This window comes from Lissotriton vulgaris, chromosome 12, assembly GCF_964263255.1.
Source record: "Lissotriton vulgaris chromosome 12, aLisVul1.2, whole genome shotgun sequence".
NCBI classification, from domain to species: Eukaryota; Metazoa; Chordata; class Amphibia; order Caudata; family Salamandridae; genus Lissotriton; species Lissotriton vulgaris.
This window is the reverse complement of record NC_141700.1, coordinates 628,610,817-628,635,868: the sequence shown is the minus strand read 5'-3', so window position 1 is coordinate 628,635,868 and position 25,052 is coordinate 628,610,817. Positions and strand designations below refer to the sequence as shown.

Genomic DNA, 25,052 nt, shown 5'->3' with positions numbered 1-25,052 from the left:
GAGGGGCATCGCTATGCTGTCACCGGAATCCGGAGGGCTGGGGATACCGGACTTGCGGAAATATTTCCAGGCCGCTCAGCTCCGATATCTCGTGGAATGGAGCCGGTGGGAGTCTGATAAACATTGGTTGTTCCAGGATCAGGCGGTGGCGGGTAGGACGCTGCAGGAAGTGCCATTCTTGAGGCGAGCCCATCGCCCCCCCAATCTTTACGCGTCTTTGGTAACGCGGGTCCCGCTCCAGACGTGGGACTCGGTGGCTGCCAGATGCGAGCTAACTACCTTCCCCTCTCCCTTTACGCCGCTCATTGGCAATCCGGACTTCGGCCCGGGGATGGAACAGGGTGCCTATGAGCGCTGGAGGGTGGCCCGCTGCTGCACTCTGTACCACTTGTACTCCCCTGAGGGGGTTGTCCCCTTCCAGGACATGAGGAGGGATTATGGCCTCCCCGAAACGGAGCGCATGCGATACATGCAGGCGCGCCACTGGGCATTACAACCCCAAGTGCGCGACGCGGCACACCGGGAAATCACGGAGTATGAGCGTTGGTTAATTACTCGCACGTCGGACGCTAAACTGATCTCGGACCTGTATAAAATGCTGCAGCCCCCCTCATTTCACATTCACAACCCCGGTCGGGAACGATGGGAGCGAGAGCTCGGGCGCGAGCTGAGTCGTAAAGAATGGGACCACATCTCCTACCGCGCGCGCCACTCGGCCTACCACACGGGTCTTACTGAGACTTTTACTAAAATCTCGACCTACTGGTACCGCACTCCGGAGAAACTGCACGAGATGGACAGGGCGATACCGGGGACGTGCTGGCGCAACTGTGGCAACACTGGTACACTAACACACATACTATGGGAATGCCCCATGCTGGCTCCTTACTGGGAAGAGGTCCTGAGCGAGGTGGACAAATGCTTTGGGATAGAACTGCCTAGATTCCCGGCCTATGTCCTGCTGGGGTTGCCGAATGGGTTGATGTATCCCCTTAGGTCTAAGAGGGGTAGACAGATCGCAATAGCGCTGGGATCAGCGGTGCAGAATATTCTCATACACTGGCGCACTACAACACTTCCCTCTGTAGTTGGTTGGCTGCACAGATTATGGCACGTTCTTGGAATGGAGAAGATGTCCTTAGTGGCCCTGGGGGATACTGATACCTTTGAGGAATTGTGGGAGCCCTTTCATAGCCTGTTATGTTCCGAGTTTCGAGAGATCACCTGCCCTAGATATCTTCGGTTGTTGAGACTGACGCCGCCACCGAACCCGCCTGCTTGATTGGGTGGGTCGGTATGGTATAGTAGAGATTCATGGAGAGTTCACAGTAGTGGAGATTGCAGATACTGGCACAGTACAGGGGGTGGGTTGGGGTATGGTAGTTGGGGGTTCGGTTTGGTTAGGTAGGTTTTTGGAGCGGGGTTGCTTCTTCTCCCTTCACCCCTTCCCCCCCCCCCTTCCTTCTTTTCCTCTCTTCCCTTCCCTTCCCCCTCCCCCCCCCCCCCCCCTTTTTGTCTGTCCGTGCCCACAGGTGCGAAAGCTATGCTCCCGAGTCGGGTGGAGCCTCTTGCAAATTGTAACTGCATTATTGTACTGGCTGTATGATGCGCATTGGAGCGCGGATCTTGTGGTTCACCTGTTCCCTGCCCCTTTGTGTCCTACCCCACCCTGCTTCAATAAAATACTTTAAACCTAAAAAAGAACTTCTTTGTGTTCGATTCGGAATTCTTTTTGCAGATAAAAGGAGTAGCTATGGGGTGTCCATTTGCCCCAGAATTGGCAGTGATGTTCATGGGACTATATGAACAAAAATTTGTCCACAATGACAACCCTTACAAAGAACAGATTTCCCACTATATGAGATACATCGACGATGTATTCCTCATCTGGACTGGCAACCCTACAACCCTAAATGAGTTCGTCGATTGGCTGAATTCTCGAAGTAATGACATCAAGTTCAGCTGCACATCATCCAGCACTTCCATCACTTTCTTGGATGTCAAAATTGAACCTTTCGAGGGAGGCTTAGCCACCACTCTCTTTAGGAAAAAGACAGATAGGAATAAAGCTTTACTTTACTCGAGTAACCACCCACGCAGCCTGAGACAGAACCTACCATTTGGACAATTCCTCAGAGTACGTAGGAATTGTTCGCGAAAAGATGACTATTTTGAGCAGGCTAACCAGCTCAAAGAAAGACTCCTCCAACGAGGTTACCCCAATAAAATACTTAAGGCCTCACTCAAGAGGGCGTGGTGGACACCACGGGAATCCCTCTTAGAAAAAAAGCACAAAGTGGAACAGAAACGATTGGTTTGTGTATCGACATTTTGTCCGGCCACCAATCAACTGAAAAAATTAATGCTATCAAATTGGCATTTAATAAAGGACTTACACGAGGACTTCAGTACACCTCCCTTGTTCGCACACAAAAAGGACAAAAGTGTGGCCAACCATGTGGTAAGAGCCGCTTTGCCCATTGAGAAAAGTCCAACTACAAGAAGCCTTTTTGGATTCCCCCCAACGATTGGCCATCATAAATGCGGAACATGCGTCTGCTGCGAGGAAACCATAGAAGAGTCAGTCTTCACATTCAACAACATTAACTGGAAACATGACAGTTTTACTAATTGTAAGACCAGAAATGTCGTGTATGGTGTAATATGCCCGTGCCCTATGTTATATATAGGAAGAACCACTCAAGAAGTCAGGCAGCGAATTACCCAACACAAATCCAGACTCCGACGAGAAGTGGAAAATGCACCACTAGTCAATCATTGGCTAGCCAAGAAACATGATAAGACAAAGCTGAAATGGACGGTCTTGTCCAAAATTGAGAATGACCCACGAGGAGGTAACATTGAAGCAAGACTAAACCAAAGGGAAGCTTTGCTTATAATGAAGTTTAACACAGCAACATCTGGATTGAATGAAATGTCAGAAATGTATAAACCTAATATGTAATTTAGGTTACACGTTTCCAGTTTGGACTACATCACCCATAATCCTCTCTCTAGGAACCACTCCCACAAACAGGAAGAGAGAGCACGCACTCCTACCCACAACAGACCGAAAGGGTTGGAGCGCTCGGTGCCAGAAGCAGTTCACATGGACGACTGTTACTGATCAAAACCGGAGGTAAGAACGTGTTGGATGCGGCCCCTTTTCACAGAACGACATGTGGAGCTTTAAGCGCTGACACCCGCTCCCTTTCTTTTCTCGTACGCCAGTAGATACAGATAATTGGATTTAAAACCGCGCACACGGAGGATGTTTCCCCGCCAGCGCAGACACGCATGAAATCATATTACGGACGTGTAGCTCCACTTTAAGGTAAGAAGCACACTACCCGCATAAGAGTCCGTTTTGAGATGTTAATAAATTGCCGGACAGGAGCGTTAACATACGCTTTCATTCCTGCAGAAACAGAATAGCATCCCAGGCACCCCCGGAACTGCCCCAGCTTTCACCAGCGCAGGTAAATGCATCTGCTTTAGAAACGAGTGAAACCGAGTAAATGAGCACGATTGGTTGCGAGGACAGCACACTTATTGTATGTTTTTCCTACGCTTTTCTCTAGTTCCACGTACTTTGAATCAGTTTTGGTACTATGGGAATACCAGTACAATTTGGAGCCATAACCCAAAGTTGAAGGTAGGCTGCTAGTGGTGAGGGAGTAGAGGAGGTGTTGAGCCCTCAAGTAACTCGAGTAGTGATGATTGTTCCCTTTTCTTTCTTTTAGTTGTAATTTGGTCCTGAAGAGAACCCTATCAACTACAGGGTTCGAAACGCGTCGACCAGGTCCCGGGTCATTTCCTTGATTGCGTTACAATAATTATGATGAACTAGCGCAAAGACAGTCTTGCTTTTTTCACAATCTGAACCATTGAAAGTTAGAAAAAGCAAAAACAAAAAATTCATTAATTTGTAAAAAAGTTTATTTTTGACACTGGGACCACAGTGTGTGTGTATATATGTTTTTGGATGAATGGATGGCCACGAATGTGTTGCATGTAAGTTGTTAACCCATTGTATATATTGTATTATTTGTGAGTTGGTCTTTTCATTTCATGGTTGTGTGTAAATATTTGTACATAAAATGCTTTGTATTCCCATGCAAAAAGATGCATAATTGAATAGATACAATACAAAAAAGATACTGCTGCACCAGCACAAGAAGACTCTCCCTTAATGGAAGGCATAGACTATTGCACTTTAAGTTTCTACAACGGGTATACTATACCCCGGAGAGGCTGCACCGTTACGGGCTTAGGCAGACGGCGGAGTGTGAGAGGTGTCACACGCAGGTTGCAGATTTTATCCACATGGCGTGGTACTGTCCGGGAATTCAGAAATTCTGGGTGGAGGTTTTCTCAGAGCTCAATACGATTTTGGGCTCAGAGCTGACTGTTGGACAGGAATTGGCGCTTCTAGGATTTTCTAAGCCACTTCCGTTATCCCAGCGACGACTCGTGGATATGGCCCTACTGATAGCCAGAAGAGTGTTTGCCATGTGTTGGATGCGGGGCCCGCTTCCCACCAAGAAGAGATGGGCAGGCGACTTACTTTACTGCTGCACGCAGTCCGAACACTATAGCGAGCTACTTCCGCCCAGGAGCAGGCCCAAAAATTTCTGGGGCTTATACCAGGCATACATACAACAGCGCGAGGAGGAGAACCCGGACTGTGCCGGGGCACTGGACCCCCCGGAATCCCCAGAGGGACAGGAGGAACAGTAGACGCAGGATCTTGGGTGGGGGCGGGTGGAACTTGGTGATAGCACACGTAGCGTTTCTCCCAGTCAGCATAGTTCTAGGATTAGGGTCACCACAGTAGTGTTCTGTAGGCAGCAAGGTATGAACTAGCTGGTAGCAACAACTCGGGCACATTACTAGACACATGGTTGCTGGCACTTGGGGGAGGGCGAGGGTTGTTTGGGGTAGTTTTGTTTATTGCCTTTTTATAATCACAAGATTTAGATACACATGAAGATAAGACCCCTGATGTGTGACTCACAGGCACAGCCAAGTCATGTGTATGGTGGAAGCGACACAAGAACCCAAACACATACAGAGCTATCTATACTCCTGCATTGTTATGACTAAACGCTATTGACTTTGCACATCTGTTGTACTGTACGCCGCCGGGCCCCCGGGATGCCGGCTAAACGGCTGTGTCCAACATATTTACACTATGACGCTAAGCAATGCTGCTTTGACCACTTGTGCGAGAAACTGAGACATGTAATGTGTACTATGATATATGAAGAATAAAGGTCTTTAATAAAAAAAAAATTAAAAAAAATCTCTAAGATTGACTTAACATTATGCATCGAAGAAATACAGAAAGAGGGCCTCCAATTTATCTGCTACATCATATTTCTTCAAGTCATATTTATTGTGATTGAGCTTAATTGCTAAAATATTTAACCCAGACTGGTGAAGATGGGACAGCTCCTTCCCACTTCCAGAGGGATTACATTGAATGTATCTTACTTTGCAAAGTGTGATTCCATAGCAGTCTATTTTAGTTAAAGTGTGTGCTTCCAATTATCTGTCATTAAAATGATTCTACAGTGATGTGTATTTAGAGTGCCTGGCAATTAGCCTTCCATTTAATCAGTGGCACATCACTTGAACTTGTTGCCCCCCCTGAGAATTCTCAACTGACTCTGCTCTTGTGCATTATAACTTATTCTTTATTCCCCATTTTTAAAGGAACGCAGCATCTCACATAAATAGATCTTTTTAACTTAGCCCTTTTCAAATAGTAGATGATTTTCTTTGCTAATGGACTTAAGTCTTCTGGTGTTAATCAGCCCACATAAAAACCATAATTGCTTTGATTTTTTTACCATTGAATTACCTATACCGTGCACTAAATATGTATCTAACATTATAACCATTATTATTTACTAACTTTGTTTTCCCACATACAGGTCGGGAAGCGTCTACTGGAGAAAGAGGTGCTTGACAAAGCTGACATGGTTGAACTTTTGGGTCCAAGGCCCTTTGCTGAGAAATCCTCGTATGAGGAATTTGTTGAGGGGACAGGGAGCTTTGAAGAGGACACCTCCCTTCCTGAGGGCTTGAAGGACTGGAATCAGGAGAGAGAAGACACCACTGGAAATAAAGCTGTGGAGAACCCATCTTAACATCGGGGGCATCAGAAGGCACATTTGGAGAGATAGTGGAGATACAGATGTTGGCTTGCATTTAACATCATTTGTATTTCTTGGGCCAGTCTCATTCAACTGCCCTTTGCTGAAAGTATGGACATCAGACTGAGCAATCACAGTGACTATGTCTCAGTAGTAAGCAGTGCTTTGTAGATGTATGGCTTGGTTGTGCACATACCTCTTGACAGAAAAGCAAAGCGATTTTACCATTGCAGAGTTGATAACGAGACATCGGCAGGGAGCCCTTGGTTCCTACAAACTGCAGTATTTCACAGCTCTTTTTATGCTGTGTGTACTATTTTTTGAGTAGATCACTGTGAGGTCCAAAAGCCTCCTGAAAAAAATGGGTTCACTGCAAATCTTCTTATTTTACAGATTGTGAAACATACTAGGATTGATTGGTAAATATTAATTATAGTGGAACAGCAGGCCAGCTAGTGTGTCATGCTCGACTAGATTGGCAGTTCTGAGCGTAAGCGCAATTTGAAACTACTTTATTGAACAAATTGCAAGCACAGCCTTATAGGATGTTCCTGAAGAGCTTTTGAGTTTTCTTTGAACGGACTGTATCCTTGCACTTGGGACCATCATCCCCGTGTGCCTATTTTGTTAACTCTACATTCCAATGAGAGATCAATCCTACCATTTTGTTTCCTCCAGTCTGAACAGGCAGATATTCTTTATTGAATCAGAGTATAAGTGTGTGTCCCGAAATATGTAATAGATGTACCTTTGACTGGAGTATATGCCTGAGCTTTGGTCATCAACATTCTAGAGTATTCATTTAAAGAGCAATTTTATTGCTCGTAGTAGCAGTTCTCCAGCAAGCTTAATTTAAAAGTAGTTATACCAACCCTCCATTTTGGCAGGATAACTGCTGTCTGCACCAGAAGAAAATTAAAATTGAACATTAGGTGTTCTTTGTTTTATTGGACACATGCAAAATAGTACCTAGTACCTTTAATCTAAAAACAGAAAATCTAATCTAAAATCTAAATCTAAAAATATAAAGTGATCACACATCTTATTCTCACTATATTGGCTATATAATTGCATATTGAAACTACAGAATATACTAGAGCTGGGGAGCAGTTGTAACAAGTAAATATATATTTTCCGTACTGCAGGTTGATAAATTTTTATCTGAGCTGCCGCCTTAATATACATGGAAATATGTTCTCAGAATTTCATAATTATATTTATTTCTTCAATGAGATAAACTATTAGCATCTCAAACAGATACCCTAAATCCTACTCAGTTTGTTCGAACCAATCCCAGAATGTTTAGCAAACTAGTTTGGCTAAGCACTTCCTCTTAATATGGATTATATTCCATTATGGAAAGAACGCATAGACAACTGTGTGATTAAAAAAAAATGTAAATCTTCACTTACCCTGCCTGATACATACTGGTCCAAGAACTATGTTCTAAAATTAAAGTCATGCCATATCAAAATGAATGCCACAAATCTTGTATTCATGATTACACACTAAGTAATCTTTCACCAAAATGAATTTGGACGCTGTCTTGAACATATATCTAATCTGAGAAGCATCTGTAATAACAAAGTTCACAGAAGGCAATTAATTCGTTGGGGGTCTTGATGTGAGGGCATGTTTGCTCCACCTAGCATTTCACCGTTTTAGGTCCTTTCTGGCCAATTGTAGGTGGTTTATGTATTGCTAATTATCGGGGAGAGAATATCTGTAAAATGTTAATACTAAAATTCTCTGTTAAATTACATTTTCATTACCAATATGAGCGGCAGATGTCATTAGGAAACATTAAGACACTTGCTAAGAATACACTTGACCTCATATTTAAGATTAGATAATACAATCAGCTGAATGTATATGACCAGCCATATGCCTAGTTTATAATTGATGCAGCATCAGAGAAATTATTGCCAAACATTATGGTCTTCTAGCGCTGCTATAGAATAGCATAGCACTTCAGGTTTGGTAAATGTGAGTAGAACAGATATGAGAGTCAAGCTGAGCCAAGTGTGTGCCTGCCTTTCCTTCTCGCTCTCACTCCTCACATGTGTAGCCTTCCGACATTGTTAATATTCCAACTGTTTTCCAGTTCTGCTGTGATCAACTGTGACACTATTTCCACAGATTTTCTGAAAATTATTGACATACATGTATTTCAGATTTCTCTAGATCCTTTGACTGACCGTAGTTACACCAGGCTGAAACAGCTAAGCTCTCCTCTTCTGCAGGGATCCCTGATTGACATCTGCTTTAGATTCCCCTGTATGCAATTTGAAAGTATTTTTGTAACTACAATCGCTGCAAATATTTATTTTATGTAAATGACTTATTTGAATAAAAGTCATTTATACTAACCCTGTGATTTGACAATTGTGCTTTTATTTTGAATTCTAGCTGGAATAAATATGGTCTCCGTGTCTCACAGCTTTAGCGGTTTTAGAAGTGACTTGGAAGATCACAATGGTAGGATGTAGACATGGTATTAATAGCCGGAATGATCAGGACCTCTTCCCTGGAAGGAACACTTTTTCTTTAAAGTTGATATGGAGCTTCACCTTGTGAACCTCCCTCTGGTGACTGAGCCTGCCCTCACCCATTCTTGAACCACCATCTCCAAGCACTGCCTGTTCTTTTGGTGTAAGGATAGCTGTCTATCTGCTGCCTAATCTTTCTGTGAAGGGGTAGTTTCTCCAATTTGTATGTTCTAATTGACAACAAATTAACCCCCTGCTTCACTGGCCATTTACAGCGTGCTTCAACTTATGTATAATTCGGGGCAAGCAGTCCTTGATTGCTCACCCTCAAAATTCTGTTTTTGGGCAATCTTCATATGGTAAGGTGCCATCCAGTTATTAAAAACTTTCTTGAGTTGGTGTCTGGGAAGGGACTTGGGAAGAGGCTGGCACCAAATGAGACAGGGGACTTCATCTCCGGAGGGAAGGTGTCACATTAAGGAAGGATTGATTTTATATCAGCAGCACCACCCCACATCGTTCCTTTTTAAAGCCTGGCTGGACAGCACAGCTGTCTCCAGACCTTATGTGATCAACAGAAAAAGGTTTTAGAAGCATTACTGAAAGAGGGGCGAAGCTTCGCCCGCATGTTGATTGTCTTGAGAACCATTCAAGATCATAAGTCAAATTGTATGTAATACAAAATTCATTCATTGTACGACGCCACACGTCCTGAAGAGAAAGAAGAAAAAGGGATATGATCACAATACATCATCTTACACAAAGGTATTATCCATTTCACTTGTAATTAAATGCAACACGTGATTTTAAAAAGAACAAGTAGTGTAACAATCTATGCAGAAGTTTTGTTGAATAAAAAGAACTTTGACAAAAAAAAAGACCAAGTGAAATGAGTGCTCAGTGTACTGCGGACACACCGTGGTGCGACAGTTTGTGCAAATGACAAAAAGAAGAAGGTAGTCACAATAAAATTCCCAAAACAGCAAAAAGAACTCAGTAACATGCAGATTCTTGGGTTGGATTACCATCTGTGGATCTTTCCTCAACATAGTCCGAGCCTTTCGCACCTGCTGAGCAATTGAAAGGCACCACAGTCCACACCGGTTCCTGCCATGTTGACACTGGCCCTGATGCTGGAGGAAAAGCTGATTACTTTATTTGACTCCAAACCAAAGCCAACTCAACCTCAGTCGAAGTCCCATCGTATACCAGTCCTGACGCAACCAGTCCAACCTCATTCTGATTCAGAGAGGACAGTGTCCCAGCCAGGCATGCGCCCACAAGTCCTCCAAAACGTATTTAGATCCGTTAAAAGCCAGAATAACCTGGGAGATGATGATGGAGATGATTCTGAATATTAAGATGACGACAACCTAGACCTAGATTTGCAGGAGGCAAGTGGATTGGACACCTCCTTTGACATTGGGTTGAGTTGTCCTTCAACAGAAGAATAATTCTCTTTTGCTGTGCTCATTCCGCGTGCGGCCAGAGTTTGGGACCTGCAGATACCTCCCACTGAAGTCAAGACTAAAGTGCTCACAGAGGTTCTGCAGTCGAGGCTGGCAGCTATGAAACCACTTTTTTCCTTTCAAAGAGGCTCTCACAGATCTGTTAAGGGGCATCTGGGCCAAACCTTACTCTTGCCCTCTGATAAATGAGCAGGTGGCTAGATGTTATTTCCTAACCAGCTGAACCTACATTCCTTACTCGGCATCCTACACCTGCAAGCCTTGCTGTCCAAGTGTTTATGAGCACGCAGAACCTAAACTCATTTACCTACAACTCTACCTGACAAGGAATCCAAATGTAAGGATGCATTTGGAAAATAGATACTTTAATCTGCCAGCCTCATTCTTCTGTCAATGCCAGCTACCTCTTAGGAAGATACTTGTATGACTTATGGGACTTCGACACTGGGATCTAGCAGACAGTCGCTGATGAATTTCACAACAGTTTAGCACACATCATCGAGGACGGGAAAGATGCCGCAATGTATGTCATTCATTCTGAGGTGGACACTACTGACTGCTTATCCAGGTCACTTGGTACCAGTGTGTTGCTTTGTTGCCTTACGTGGGGAAGAACCACCATTTTTTCCAGTGATGTCCAAGCATCATAAATGGATACCCTATTTGAGGACACCTGTCTCTTTGGATATAAAGCAGACTTGGCACTAGAGCGCTTCAAAGAAAGCAGGGCCACAACACGCTCCCTAGGCCTTTCTGCAGCCATGCAGCAGTATCCCCTACAATTTCGCAAATTTCGAGATTTCTGAAGGAATTTAGCTAAAAGACAGCTACAGGGCTCAGCACCCCAGCAACAGACGTTCCAGTTTTTCGAGTACGGGGTCGGAAATCCTACTGACAAGTTCCAGGCCATTAGGGGCAACACACTGCCCAGTCCCCAGCCCCTCTCACTTGAGCTTCCAAGTCACTGTAGTTTTTCCAAGTGGCACATGGCCACCTTATAGGTGGCATAACAAGTTATTACCTGCAAGGGTGGCAGAGGATTACATCTTACAGGTAGATTTTCCAAGTAGTCCAGCAGTGTTACGGCCTGCCTTCTTGTCCTACTCTCCGTACATGCCACCTACATCCACATTGATTGTTAAAGGACCATTTGTACATTGTGCAACAGGAGGTCTAGTTTTTTTGGACAAAGGAGCCATATAGAGGTTTGAATCTGAACTTACAAGAAGGACTATATAGTTGGAGTGTTCGATCTATAGTCGCCACAAACCCTTGCTCTTTAGTTTTACTAAAAATATAACTTTTCTGATGACTGTCCTGTATAAGAAGCTGGCCTTTATTCATTTTCAGAGAGTATTAAAAAACATAAATAAATAGACTTCAACATTATAAACCCTTGTTTTTCTGGTGGCACTACCTCAGGCATTGAATGTCATATTTTACAACATGAATGGGTTGAACATTTCTTGCAAATCTTTGATCGGTAACTCTTATCCAAAGCAACCACTCCTTACAGACTGTTCTGTGCTACCCCCACTTGCAAAATTATCTTTGAGTGAATCCATTTCTGTGGCACACGTGTCCAAAGCAATCTTCAGCTCTGTGGATGGGGAGACGGGGTCCCTGTTGACCTGTTTAAGTATAATACTGTCTTTCGGGGCCCCCCAATAAATAATGTCTTCAGAGCCATCATTAATAAGGCGCTTATTGACTCATGGAGGGAATAAATAACATTACTGATTTTTAAGAAAGGTGATAGGAATTTACCCAGAAATTACAGCCCTATTTCATTATTAGATTCTTCTGTGGAATTACTTGGGCGAGAGATTTTGACTAAACCGGAATACTCAGGGGAGACCAGCACCTCTTTTTCAAAGGTCCAATGTGGATTTCGTCCCTGCCTCGTCACGGTCGATGAGGCGCTTATCTGTCCCTAATCCTAGGAAAATATGTCAAGGCCAATAGAGGTGCCATTCGCATGACCTTTATGGACCTCTCCTGTGCCTTTGACTTAGTGGACGGAGGAAACAATGGGAGTTGATGGAAGTAGAAGGCACTGGCCCTCCCTTATTGGACCTGTTGAAGCATCTCCATTGGGACTCATCTATGAAAGTGCATTACACCCAAACTGGCGATTTTGCCTATCCTATACAGGTTACACAAGATGTTAGACTTGGCTGCCCTTATTTTTATTCTGTATTTATGCTTCACATTACTTTTTAACTTTCCATGTCATAGACATCCCAAAAATAGTTTCCTGTTTTGTCCCCTTACTTTTGTGCACAGAGGATTCTGTTATTATTGCACGTACAGCAAATCGATTACAGGCTATTTTAGATGGTTTTATTGATTTCATGAGCAATTGTAACCTGCAGATTAACCAAAACAAATCTTTTGTTTTGACCTGCAGTCCATAAATCGCTCTTTCTAAAAGATTTTATGTTGGGGGGGACCCCTATCACTAAGATTTCAATTTGTAATTACTTGAGTATCCTTTTTTTATGCTAACCTGACCTTGGACTGGTTAATTACCCAACAATCACAGAAAGATGATGGCTTCTTGTGAAGCAATCTCCAGCTTTGCAAAAGAGCAAGGCCACAAGCCATTTAAAGAGATGCGTATGCTCTATAGGAGCAAATGCCTCTCAGCTAGTACATATGGGGCAGGGGCTTGGGCAAACGCAAGACTGGGCTCTCTGCAAGTTGCCGAAATTAAATTCCTGTGTAGACTTTTGACAATCCCCAAATCAACACCCAGTCTCCTTTCCCCATAGTGAACTTGGTTTAGGCTTTTTAGAGGATGATGTAAGCCTGACTCCCATCTTACTATGGCTAAAATACGAGCCACTTCTGAGATGAGCTTCTCACGTGAGGCTTTAGAGGACTGTCTTAATTTAAGTAATATGGCAGCTATTCCTTGGCTGGCATATGTTAAGAGTTCCCTCTGCGATCTGGGTTTAAGCCAACCTTTTGATGTCCCATGGAACATCAGTACTCATGCTAAGGAGTTGGTAAAATGAAGGTCCCTTGCACACAGAGAGAAAGAGAGAATTACAAAATCACTTGATATTGTTTCTATTCTTCAATATATGCCCGTCTCTACTTCCTTAGGTATGGAACCATACCTAACTTGGATAGAGAACCCAGAATTAAGATTTGATCTCACTCGTTTAAGACTAAGCACAATTCATTATCTAATGGCTTTTCGGGCACTTGGTTTGCCTCACTTCCATGTTTCTCATGTGATGGAGTTTCCATTCAGTACACAAGGCACTTTATGCTTTTTGCACATTGTATAGCACCTTAATACCCCATTTTATATATTCTTTTTTTATATGCCATGAATTTTAATACACATTAAGTAGTATTTACAGCACTTAAATTCACCTGTGTTATGTTTTTCAGTTAAACTTTTTATATCTACTGCTTTGAAACTGTAAAAGAAATACGCCAGATGGTCTTGATAAAAAGTATTGTACAGTCGGGTATAACGGTCAAATGATGATACGTATGTAAATATGTATACTTTTTAATGTTTGGTCCGAAATCACTTATTTACAAAGACGTATTCTGGTATTTGAAAAACCCAGTTTCACTGTTCATAAAATTTAACGTCCTCTTTTTTCTGCCATTATGGGGATGTCTTTTAACAAAGTTTGTATCAGTTTTTTTATTGGAGCATGTACCTTTGCATCTATGGAAATGATGCATGTATTTTTTATGTGGTTTTTGATCATAATTTTGACTGACTGACTTCAAGATCCGTCTATAAATAACAGCTATTTCTCCCTCTTTTTTGACTTTGCTGACTCGATAAACAAGTTCACTAACTGTTACAGGAAATTGAAGGGATTGATAGGACGCAACACGTGCACAATAACATCTCCAACCGCACTACACTGAGTGGGAGGGATTAGTGACATCCCACATGCCAACTATTTAAAATCAGTGTAGTACCACGCCATTCCTTTTTGGATGTTGAGAGCAGGCAAGCATGAATGACCCGGAAATCTAGATCATAAAGGGGAGATCCAGGTACTTCGATGTGAGGTTGCCTACTTATAAAAAAAAATATTTAAAAATCGCCTTAGCAAAGTAAAATATCCTATCTTTCCATTTTTAGGGACAACAAATTAGGGGACAGATTTTACCGAGATGTGGGCGGATGACGTAAGTTATTCAGGAATGCAACAGGATTAATTCATTAGCTCCTTGGAAGATATTAAGGAAAAAGGTGAGACCAATAACTATAGAGGTGAGATTCATTTAACCATGAAAGATATAAGCCTCATATTAAAAACGGAATGTTGCATTTTATTTATTTATATATATATAACGTTTTATATAGCGCAAACTTGATCCCGAAGGATATCTGAGCGCTTTACAATTTGATGCGTTTAACTTGAGGACCCAACAGGAAGAAAGAGTCACACTCCCTTGATAACCTAAGAGATGGAATAAGTATCTGCACACCCGAGTGTAGGAAGCTGGCTCTGTACATACTACACCAAGGTAAGGTATAGTGAGCACAGAGTCCAGTGAATCCCAGAGGCTAAAATAGATAATGCTCGCTTTTGTGTTAGTGTGGGTGAGCAGTTAGGCTTATCAGAGGGTTGTGTTAATCATTTTTTGTACATACACAGTCAAGAAATGGGGCACACACTCAATTACTGAGTCTGAATCCAATATTTGTATAAAAGTGTTACTTTGTTACTTTTATTTTAGAACTCCGTTGCAGGTAAGTACCAGTTTAATAATGGCAATACTTCCAGATACAGTAGGAATGTGCTGCAAACCGCAATAGGAATTCTTTACAGTAGTACTGGAAATACTTTGTGGTATCAATGGACAGTAGCAATGTAGACAATAGACACTTAGTGCAAATAGCAAGAAATACAAAGTACACATTTTCCACCTAAACCCTTGATAATGCTTCAATGGACCTTCATTTGGTTCTCACGCTCCTTATGTATACTCCATTGGAGGCAATGCGCAGCTGTTGATTACATCTTGTACCTCAAAACAGTGTTTCTGTTGTGATAACTTCCACTCGTTGCATGAGTGAGCTTCAGGCACTTTCATTCCAACTGCCCTACAACAACTTTTTACTGGAAAAACTGGTGTTATGGACCGGAGCAGTGTTCATGCCGAAGGTTGCGACTCTTTCATGTCAGACAATCCCTTACTCTTCCGACATTCTTTGTCCCGCCTCATCTCTCAAAAGAGCAAGAGAGGCTACATTCTTTGGACCCGAAGAGTGTTAAGCTTTTCCATTGATCATACTAATAACCATCGGGTGGACGATCAGCTCTTTGAGGAATTCTCTGGGGCAGAGAAAGGTGCAAGGCTGTGAATAAGTGGGCCATGTTGAGATGGACAGTGCTCTGTATTAGGCCATTGGCCAAGAAGCAGTCTCCAGAATGTCTGTCGGTCATTCTACCAGAACCAAGCCTGCTACCACTGCATTGGCATGTGGAATGGTGCTCATGGATAATTGTCAGTTGAGTAAGTGTACATCACTGCACATGTTCATGAAGAACTGTTGCCATGGCAGTTGGGTCTGTCAGGATGAGCATTCCACCCGTTTGGTCTGGCAGGACTTGTTGGTCTGAATCATTCCACAGATCGACCACTTTGGGAGGTGCTGCTTTGGAATCTATTTACAAGTTTAAGATGGTTAGATTATCCATCAGAAAGCCAGGTTACTTACCTCCAGTAATGCGCTTTCTGGTAGATACTCTATCAAAACGCAAATTACTCTGCCCTCCCACTTCACTGTTCTGTCAACTGGTCTCTTTTTTTCTATAATTAAAAAGGTTTTGATCTAGACCTCTGCACACTGCCACAATTATTGGCCTTTGCGTCTGAGGGTGCAGGCAGTTAAGAAAGAAACTGATGTCAGCGCCCGGGTTGATGCTTAATCAGCTCTGAGGTCACTTCTGGGGCGGGATGAAGCAGACTCCGAGCCAAGCAACGTCTCTAACGAACAGTCTCTGGATCCCGTCTGGCGCATAGGGGTATTCACTAGGTGAGAAATCTGCAATTTAGAGAGTATCCACCAGAACAAACGCTACCAAAGGTAAGTAACTTGTTCTTCAGTTCAATGTTCGACCTACTGGCATTGTTGAGGTCTGGCCTGGCTACAGCTTTAGACGCCTTGCTGGCTTTATGTAATAAAACAAAACTTAATTAAAATAACATACTTAGAGAGGGGTTTTCGGTGACTCCTCTAAATCAGTCTTTCAACTGTCATTAACATTTTGCTTCTGCCCACCACAAGATACAGTAAGTGAAGTGGTCTGCCCACTTAAGCCACTGAATCACTTACACTGTGAGAGGTGGAATTTTGACTGATACATTGTGCACATCCATCTAAAAAAGCCAATGCCAGTGTCTGGCCTGGTGTACCAATGCTTTACTTTATTAATATATTTTTCTTTGCCTCAATCAGAATTGTATGGTTACCTGCTCATGTTCCTGCCCTCCTGTGAGACAGGTGGCCTGAAATCACAAACCAGCGCCTGGTGACTTGGTCTTTCTCACCAAGCACTCCACTCCATAAAGCCTTATTGTGAAGCCTTGACCAGTAAAGTAAATCCTACTTTATTCCCACCTCTCCGCCGGATAGGGAATCTTTAATAGAATTGACACCTTTGGCTAGCACATGTTTTCTTCCGTCAGTCTGGCGTTGTGGCCCGTCAATGCAGTCTGCCTGTTAGGTTGTTATGCCCAAACCCTCTAGAACAAGGCCAGAGCAGCCTCAAAGGATCTGTGTACTTTGGCCCAGAAGATAGATGATGCACAATACAAGGCCAAATATGTTAACCATCCAAGTTTGGATACCACTAATTGCCTTGGCACGGTGGTGGCTTTCAGAGTGCTTCTTTGTTGGCATGCCTGGATATGGTCTACCAGGTTCTCCAGCGTTGTGCAGGCTTTGCTGATGGGCACGCCCTTTACAGGCCCTGCCTCTTTTGTGGAAGGCAGACTCTGCTTTGGAATGCTTAAAAAAACAGTAGAGCTACAGTGTGCTCCTTGGGACTTTACACTCCTCTAAAACTATTTCCTTACCACTTTCTAGCAATTTAGAGGCTATTTTTGGGGAAGTCATACGGACAAAGACAGCCTTTACCACCAGTGATGCAGCAGGCAGAGATGTCCTTCAGGGGCAGCAGACGCTGGACCAGAAGATAATGTGTATGGCAGAAATCTCCAAACTCCTCCCATGCTACAATAGCCAACAAACCGTTTGCCATCAGTGGCTCAGGCCTACCCAGTAGGAGGCAGGTTTCAACATGTCCTCCCGTGTTGGTGATCCATCACTTTTTTTTCCCAAGACATGGGTTTTGTAAATCCATCAAAACAGCCATGCCTCACCCTTTCTTTCCTCCTACAAATCAAAACGGATTTCAGAGGAGAACTTGTCCATCCTCTGACAGGAGGTGCGACTATTGCCTTCTAAAGGTGCAATAGAGAATGTACCAGAATCAGAGGAAAGCAGGGTTTGTAACTCTTACCACTTACTCAGTCCAAAAAAGGATTTAGGCATCAGCCCTCACTGCCTTGTTGCAGAAGGACAGTTCCTGTCTGCTTTGCACCCAGCTGACTGAATGGTATCCCTGAACTTGCAAGACATGTTTTTTTCATATACAGGCCCTGCGGTCGTCGAGGTGTTACTTGTGGTTCAGCGTTATTTCAGGAGCATTTTCAGTTGACTGTGCGCCCCGCCTCAACAACACCACTCAGTGTTCACAAAAATTATATTGGTGGTCGCTGCTTATCTTCGGAGTTCAGGAATCTGATGTGTTTCCGTACTGCGACAGCTGACTGTTGAAGGTGGACTCACCGTTGTTCGTCATGGACCACCTCTGGACTATGGCAAAATCCTGGCTTCAGTGGGGTTTAGCATCAATACCTCTCGGAGGCTTCCATTCATTGGGTCAGTCCTGGAAATAGTAGAGCTCATGGCATTCTTTCCACAGCAATGAGTCCAGGACATCGGGCTACGGTCCTGATGTTTCAGGCTGAAGTCTGGATCTAGGTGAGCATGGTTCTGAGGCTTCTTGGTCTCTTACCCTCAGGCATCCTCCAGGTCAACCACTCCAGATGGCACAGGTGGTCCCAGCACCAACGCCTCTTGTAGGAAATCTGCCTTTTCTGTGTGGTCACCCCTGATTGCTTTTGCCTTTTGCAGGACCCTATATTTTAGCTGACTTTAAAACTCGAAGCACTTTACCCTTGCTAACCAATAGTACAGTGCCTGCACCCCCACCTCCTCATCTAAACATGGTTACATTCGCTAGTAAATGGTACAATCTCTAGTATATGGTCTACAGAATGCAACTACAGCCTGGAAATTAAATGCCACTTGTGGACTGAAACACCTATTTTGCACCTAACATGGCTTCAGTCCTACCCTGTGTAGCCTGCCTTCTATTGTGTAAAACCTGCAGTGCGTTCTGTTAAAACAACCCTTTTAAATATCAGTAGGTGCTCCCTTTTAAATATCAGTCAGTCACCCCTGTAAAGCCATATTTTTGGCTTCAAAAATCAGGATTTTCCCTCCTGAATTTGGTCTATTGGCATGTCTGATATGCATACACTGTGTTTCACCGTCTTTCGGGACTAAGGTGGCCACCTTCACTTTCTGCAGTGGAGAGCTAACAGGCTCAGCTTTTAGGCCTATCTGTCTAACAGGCTTCTCTGACGAGTAGCTCGTGAGCTACTGGTAGCTCTCATCTACCTAAAGTAGCTCTCCTGCATCCAGTCCAGCCCACTAAATTCGAAACTTTATCTTGACTGAATTAGTATATGCATGCCAAAACTGAAATGTGTATTCGAAACGAAAATGTGCCCATTTTCAGAACTGATAAGCTGATGGTTGAATTTTCCCCAAATTTTTTAAAGCTAATATTTGAGTGATAAATTATTACCTTGGTGCCAGGGGCATTTAATCTATGGCTATTATGTGTTATCCACGTAAAGGCATTCCAAATTGAGAAAATACTTTTTTTTTTTTTTACTTTACTGCTAGCAATACAGGCAAGTGGTGATGCCTGGCTGCAGGTAATTTTAAATAGGTAGGCGACTACTTTAATTTTGTCTGGTGTGATCACTAATGAAACATTAATGGTATTAGCAGCTCGGGATGACTTTTATTGATCAGAAGTTGCTCTCATAACAGAAAAGGATGGATACCTCTGGGACTCCTTGCCACATTTTGCAGCTGACCTCTTCATGTTGCGGTGGCCCCCTATTACCTACGCCTGTTTCTCACTACGTTCACGTGTAGTGTTGGTGAAAAGAATGCTGGCCAGAGAGCTTCCATTAAACCTCAATACGGATTAACATTTTGTAATTCAATTAAGCACCTGGGGATTCCGAGCCACAAGCTTTTAAGCTGCGCGTGCCCACACACGTTCAGATTCAAAACAGTGTTTTAAGTAAGTCCTAAAAAGTCTGCAATGAATGACCAGAGCGTCCAACATACTATGGCATGAATAGGGCCTTCTTTTGGGTGTGGCGCTTCGACAACCGCAAAAAACCGTCTTTCTAGACTCTTCAACTTCTGACTTTGGATAAGTCACATTTTCAGACGTGTACATGGGAGAAGAAAATTTGGAAGAAGGGTGGGTATTTCGAATGTTCAACTTCCACCTCCTGTTTACCCATACAGTTACTTTGGTACAATGCCAAGAAGCTATTTGTTGCTGTATGCTAGGCTCAACAAATGAAGAATTCAAACGAAATCATCCATGATGGTTATCTTCAGCCTCTCCTTGCTTTTAGCCAAGGGGACTTTTGTAGGATGGGACTTGAGCTTGTGCTTTCCACATTACAACTATAGGCCTTCAATCTGAGATTGCAGACCACGGGTTATACTTATAATACACCAAGACCATCCACAATTTTGCCACATAGACAAAGTTTTGCGGAACAAAATGTGAGATTTTATGGCACACAATATTGAGCTTTTAGCAGGATTTTCACACTACATTATTTAATCATCATTATTTTTTGCTTATTTTGTTTTGAATTTTAAGTTTAAAGCACGAGTCACCATAGTAGAATAAACTAAATCCTGATAAAACCGAAGCTCTCCTCATCTCGAGCAAAGAGGAGAACCCCCAAATTGCTGAATGGCTTAAAGCTATCGATGCGCTCAAAGGGAACCTCACCCTGGCCGACTCTGTCAAATCACTAGGTATCCCGCTAGACCCGAAACTGGACATGACCTCACAGATCAAGAACTCCGCTAAGAGGGCCTTCCTTAACCTAAAACTACTGAACAAAATAAAACCTTTCATCCCGCCCAATGATCTCAAACAGGTCACCCAAGCATTGATGTTGTCAAGACTAGACTATGGGAATGCAGTCCTCACAGGATTAGCAAAATCACATCTTGCTCCCCTCAAAACAACGCTCAACGCGGCGGCCAGAATGGTCACCGGAATCAAGAAATGTGATCACATTTCTCCGGCACTCAGAGAACTTAAGTGGCTCACAGTGGAAATGCGGGCTAGCTTCAGAACAGCCTGCCTCACACACAAAGCCTTGCACACTGGCAAACCCGAATATTTGGTAGCCAAACTCAAAAAAGCCGGTCAGACCAGGAATCTCAGAAGCTCGAACTCTCTTCTACTCAGAAAACCTGAAACAAAAAACTGCAGATCGATCCTTAGCCAAGAGCGTGCCCAAAATTTGGAACTCTATTCCCCCCTCATCAGAACTACTACCTCTTTTGAAAAATTCAAAAGCCAGCTCAAAGTCCTGTTCCTCGACCGCTCCCTAGGGAACCGATAGGAGCAGCCACTGCATGGAAGCAGACACCTCTCACAGCTTCGACTCTGTCAGCAAACCTCAGAACCGAACTCGCCGCTAATTGACCTACACTACTACGGTATTTTGTGATTCTCTGCATTGTAACTGTTGTAAAACGCTCCGATTCCCTTGGGTCAGGCAAGCGCTATATAAAACTTCTTAAATAAAAATTATATATATATATATATAAACGTTCTCCAATCCCTTTAGTGTGTGTGTGTGTGTGTGTATATATATATATATATATATATATATATATATATATATATATATATATATATATATATGTGTGTGTGTGTACACACATACATAAACACATAGTGTGCACTGTCACTAACAAAGTGGTTATATTATGTATCTGATAGAGACTTTTAGCTGCAGATATCTTACCTTAGAATTATCCCCAGGCATCAGACTGGATGTGGAATTCTTTTAGTGGGCAGCACCCCTGTGCGCCGGTAGGTGACGCCGTTCAGCTGCACGTGGTGTTGTCCGCTCCAGAAGTGACGTTCACGGTGCCTTTATAGGCACCACCCAGGCACGCTGACGTCCGTTCTTGTCTTTCTGTGCCAGTCAGTGCAGAACCAGGAACAGCTACCCCTTAGTCACTTTTTGAATGAGCTTTTTTGGAGGATTTGTAGAAGTCTTTTGAGGTCTTATCTCATGGTGTGGCAGAAATATCATCTAAGAAAGTCGAATTCGAGCCCTGTGACGCCCGTCACTGACAGATGACTGTGACTATCCTGCATCGTGTTTGCCTCTGGTGCCTCGAACGAGACCATGACCAAAAGGCCTGTCCCAACTGCAGCGCCTTGCTTCTGAAGGCCTTTAGAGAGCAATCCCTCAAGCTGCTGGCAGCTCGACGTGCCACCCTGTGATGGTGGAGGTCCTGGTCGAGAGGAAGATCCTTGGAGCAGTCGAAGAGTCTGAGGTTTTCGTCGCATTTCAAGTCAAGCTATTCGGGTACGTCTCGGTCCCACAAAAAGAGGTAATTGAAGCGTGCTTTGAATTCACCTCATCAGTTGGCCAACGAGATGAGGGAGCATCACTCGAGGCCTGGCTCCGCAGTTGAGCCAGTGCCTTGGCCGACTCCACGTTTCTCCACGTTTCTGGGAGTCAGAACAACCCATGGCCAACTTCAAGAGTTTTATGAGACCATGTGCCTCATATTTGAGCGGCCTGTTTCTTCTGGCATGCCTTTGGGCCCACCAGGTTCCCGAGGGCCCGCCACTAAATCCATGCCGGCGGCTCCAGCACCGGTCGTGCCTCAAGGATACATAAATGGATCCGGATCAGCAACGGTCATGCCATGTCAACCTTCTCCTGCGACGTTTCGGAGGCCGATGCTCCCAGCACCGCCAGTGCCCACCAGCAGTGCTATCCCCACTTACATCACGGACTCTGACACAGAGTTGGAGGGGTGTTGCCCGACCCCAACTCAAGCCGTGCCTTCCAGGTTAGAGCCAGTGTTCTTTTCCTGTGGAATAGGACTTGTGAAAGAATTTAAGGGGCCGCTGGACCCTGAAAAATACTAGCCTTATAAATCTTGGACTGGTGTGAGGATCTGGTAGAAGTCAGTGGACTGGACACTTCTCAAGATAATGGAATGCTTTCTCCCTCTACTATGGCTACAGAGTAGGGAGCGTTATTGGCTATGGTGGTGTGGAGGGTGCCTGAGGTCCTGGATCTTAGTTTGGCCTCTGTAGCAGTCAAGACTAATGTCTTGACATAAGTGCTTCAGCCGTGAGCGTCCCCTTCCTAACCACTTCCCTCATTCAATGAAGCACTTATTGATGTCCTGCTTAGGACCTGGTCCAAGCCCAACACAGGGTCTCTTGTGAATAGGACAATTGCCCGCCGCCACCTCCCTGCTCCAGGGAACCCCTAATTCCTCACAGAACCCCTTACCCCGATCCCATGGTGGTCCAAGCCTCGCTTTCACATGTAAATCCTGGCTCATTCCCAACCACTTTTCCGGTTGTGGAATCCAAGAGACTGAACAATTTATTCAAGAAAATGTTTACTTCCACCACACTGGCATTGTGGCCAGTGAACACTGCATGCCTTTTTGGCTGCTATTTCCACGCCCTGTGGGATACCATTGCGGAGGTGTTGCCAACGGTCCAGGAGCAGGCCCGAGCTATGCTCTCCCAGGCTGTTGCAGACGGGAGGATGCAGATAAGTTCACCAGTTGATGTGGACTAGACACACTAGGAAGAACGCTTTCATCGACGGTGGCACTGCAAAGCCATGCTTAGTTGAGAGCTACTGGCTTTTATGTGGGATGTTCCGACATCACTCATGGAGATGCTTTTTGATGGCTCCCAACTATTCGGAAACCAGGCCGATTAGGTGCTGTATCGCTTTCAGGACAGCATGGCTGCATCAGGTCGTGTTGGGTATTACCGCTACTTCCTGGTGCCCAAGAAGGACAGAGACCTTAACCCTGTCCTCCACCTGCACTCTGTCACCTTCCTCTGCAAGAAGAAGTTCAAAATGCTCACTTCTTGCTCAGGTCCTACCTGCCCTAGACTGGTGGACCATATCGTAGTGTTGAACACGTTTGGCCGACAGCTTGATCTCGGGTCAGAAAGTGTGATTTGGTGTAAATCATTCAGTAATTTGTGAGAAATGAAGGTTAAAAAAAATATAGGTATTTCAGGCCACGGAGTATCTGGAAAGCAACCAGATCTTGATCTAACATGAGATTGACTGCAACCACATCAACAAAGATGTATTGCCACCAGCCATTTTAGGACTCAGAAACTCTGATTTAAAGAAACCTATAGGGGAACAGGGTAGAGAAAACCTGCCCTCCTATGCCTGGAGGGTGCGGGTCCCAGAGGGACCACACCCTGGGCCAAATACCCATGTTTCTTTCTCTGCACTGCAGATCAACAAAGGATCTGCGGCACAGAATTAATTTAAAACACAACCTTATATAAGTTTTAATATCAGCCCCCGCCAGTTGGCAAGGGCCTGAGGCGTAGCTTTTTATATTTTTGTTGGGGAGGACGTCCCCCCTGTGCCTCATTAAGAGTTACATTTTGGGAAGGAGGCGTGTGGCCCGGGTGGGTGCAAACTGACAGCTGGCTCCTGCCGGCACCCCAATGGCTGCTGGCTGGGAAGCCAGCTGGGGCCCAAAGGGGCCCTAGGGCCCCCCCGCAACCCTCAACATAGAATTTTCTTTTTTTTTATAAAATATGGCGACCCTCTCCATGGTAGTGGCTGGGAAGCTGGCAGTGGCCTTGGGGCTCCCAGCAGCCCTCAGCTTTTGGAATTGTGGGCTCCAACTTTAAAAATAAAATTGCTGGCTCCTGCAAGCACCCAGTATGGGTGCCGGCCATGGAGCCAGCAAATGCCACAGAGGCTTTGCGGCTTCTCTCGCAGCCCCAACGTATAAAATAAAATATTTTTAAAAAGTGTGGGAAGGACCAAAAAAAACCTTTACAAATAATTTTTAAAAAATGAGCGGCAGCAAAGTTGTAATGCAAACTGGAAAGCAATACCTCTGAGATAGCCACACTGAAGTTGCAGAACCAAAGAGGGACTTGAGAGGATGGAGAATTATTCATGTCGCAATAACTTGAGAATTGATTTTGGAAAAGGGGGTGGTGATGGACAGAGTTTCTGAATGATGCAGAATACTCCTACCCAGTCAAGAGATCAGGGCTTGATCCATCACCGTTTTTTAGCTCACTGCACCATCCCAGCTCAGAACCTGGCTACATGCAAATTAGTCTGTTCCTGTCCCAGTGCATGATGGGAACAGGACAAACCAAACTACCAAGCCAATTCTTATACTGGGAAGGAGACAAGCTTCCGGGGACCGGTTTCTGGCATTTCAGCCGTCGTCGGCCCGGCTTGCTTGAATCCTGATGGTGCAATGAGCAAGGGACTCACGTCTGAGTATACCCTCCCACACTTAGTGTGGACAAAATCGATTTTGGAAAAGGGGGTGGTGATGGACAGAGTTTCTGAATGATGCAGAATACTCCTACCCAGTCAAGAGATCAGGGCTTGATCCATCACCGTTTTTTAGCTCACTGCACCATCCCAGCTCAGAACCTGGCTACATGCAAATTAGTCTGTTCCTGTCCCAGTGCATGATG

General features: G+C 44.2%; 1 protein-coding gene across 1 annotated transcript in view; it reads left to right on the top strand.

Moving 5' to 3' along the window:
- LOC147677886 (mitochondrial inner membrane m-AAA protease component AFG3L1-like) overlaps positions 1-8,530 on the top strand; it is a 365,672-nt gene extending 357,142 nt beyond the window's left edge. Inside the window, exon 17 of the mRNA XM_086945781.1 lies at positions 5,940-8,530. Coding sequence (XP_086801907.1) covers positions 5,940-6,155 — 216 coding nt within the window. The 3' untranslated portion in view covers positions 6,156-8,530. The remainder of the gene's footprint in view (positions 1-5,939) is intronic.
- The last annotated feature ends 16,522 nt before the right edge of the window (positions 8,531-25,052 follow it).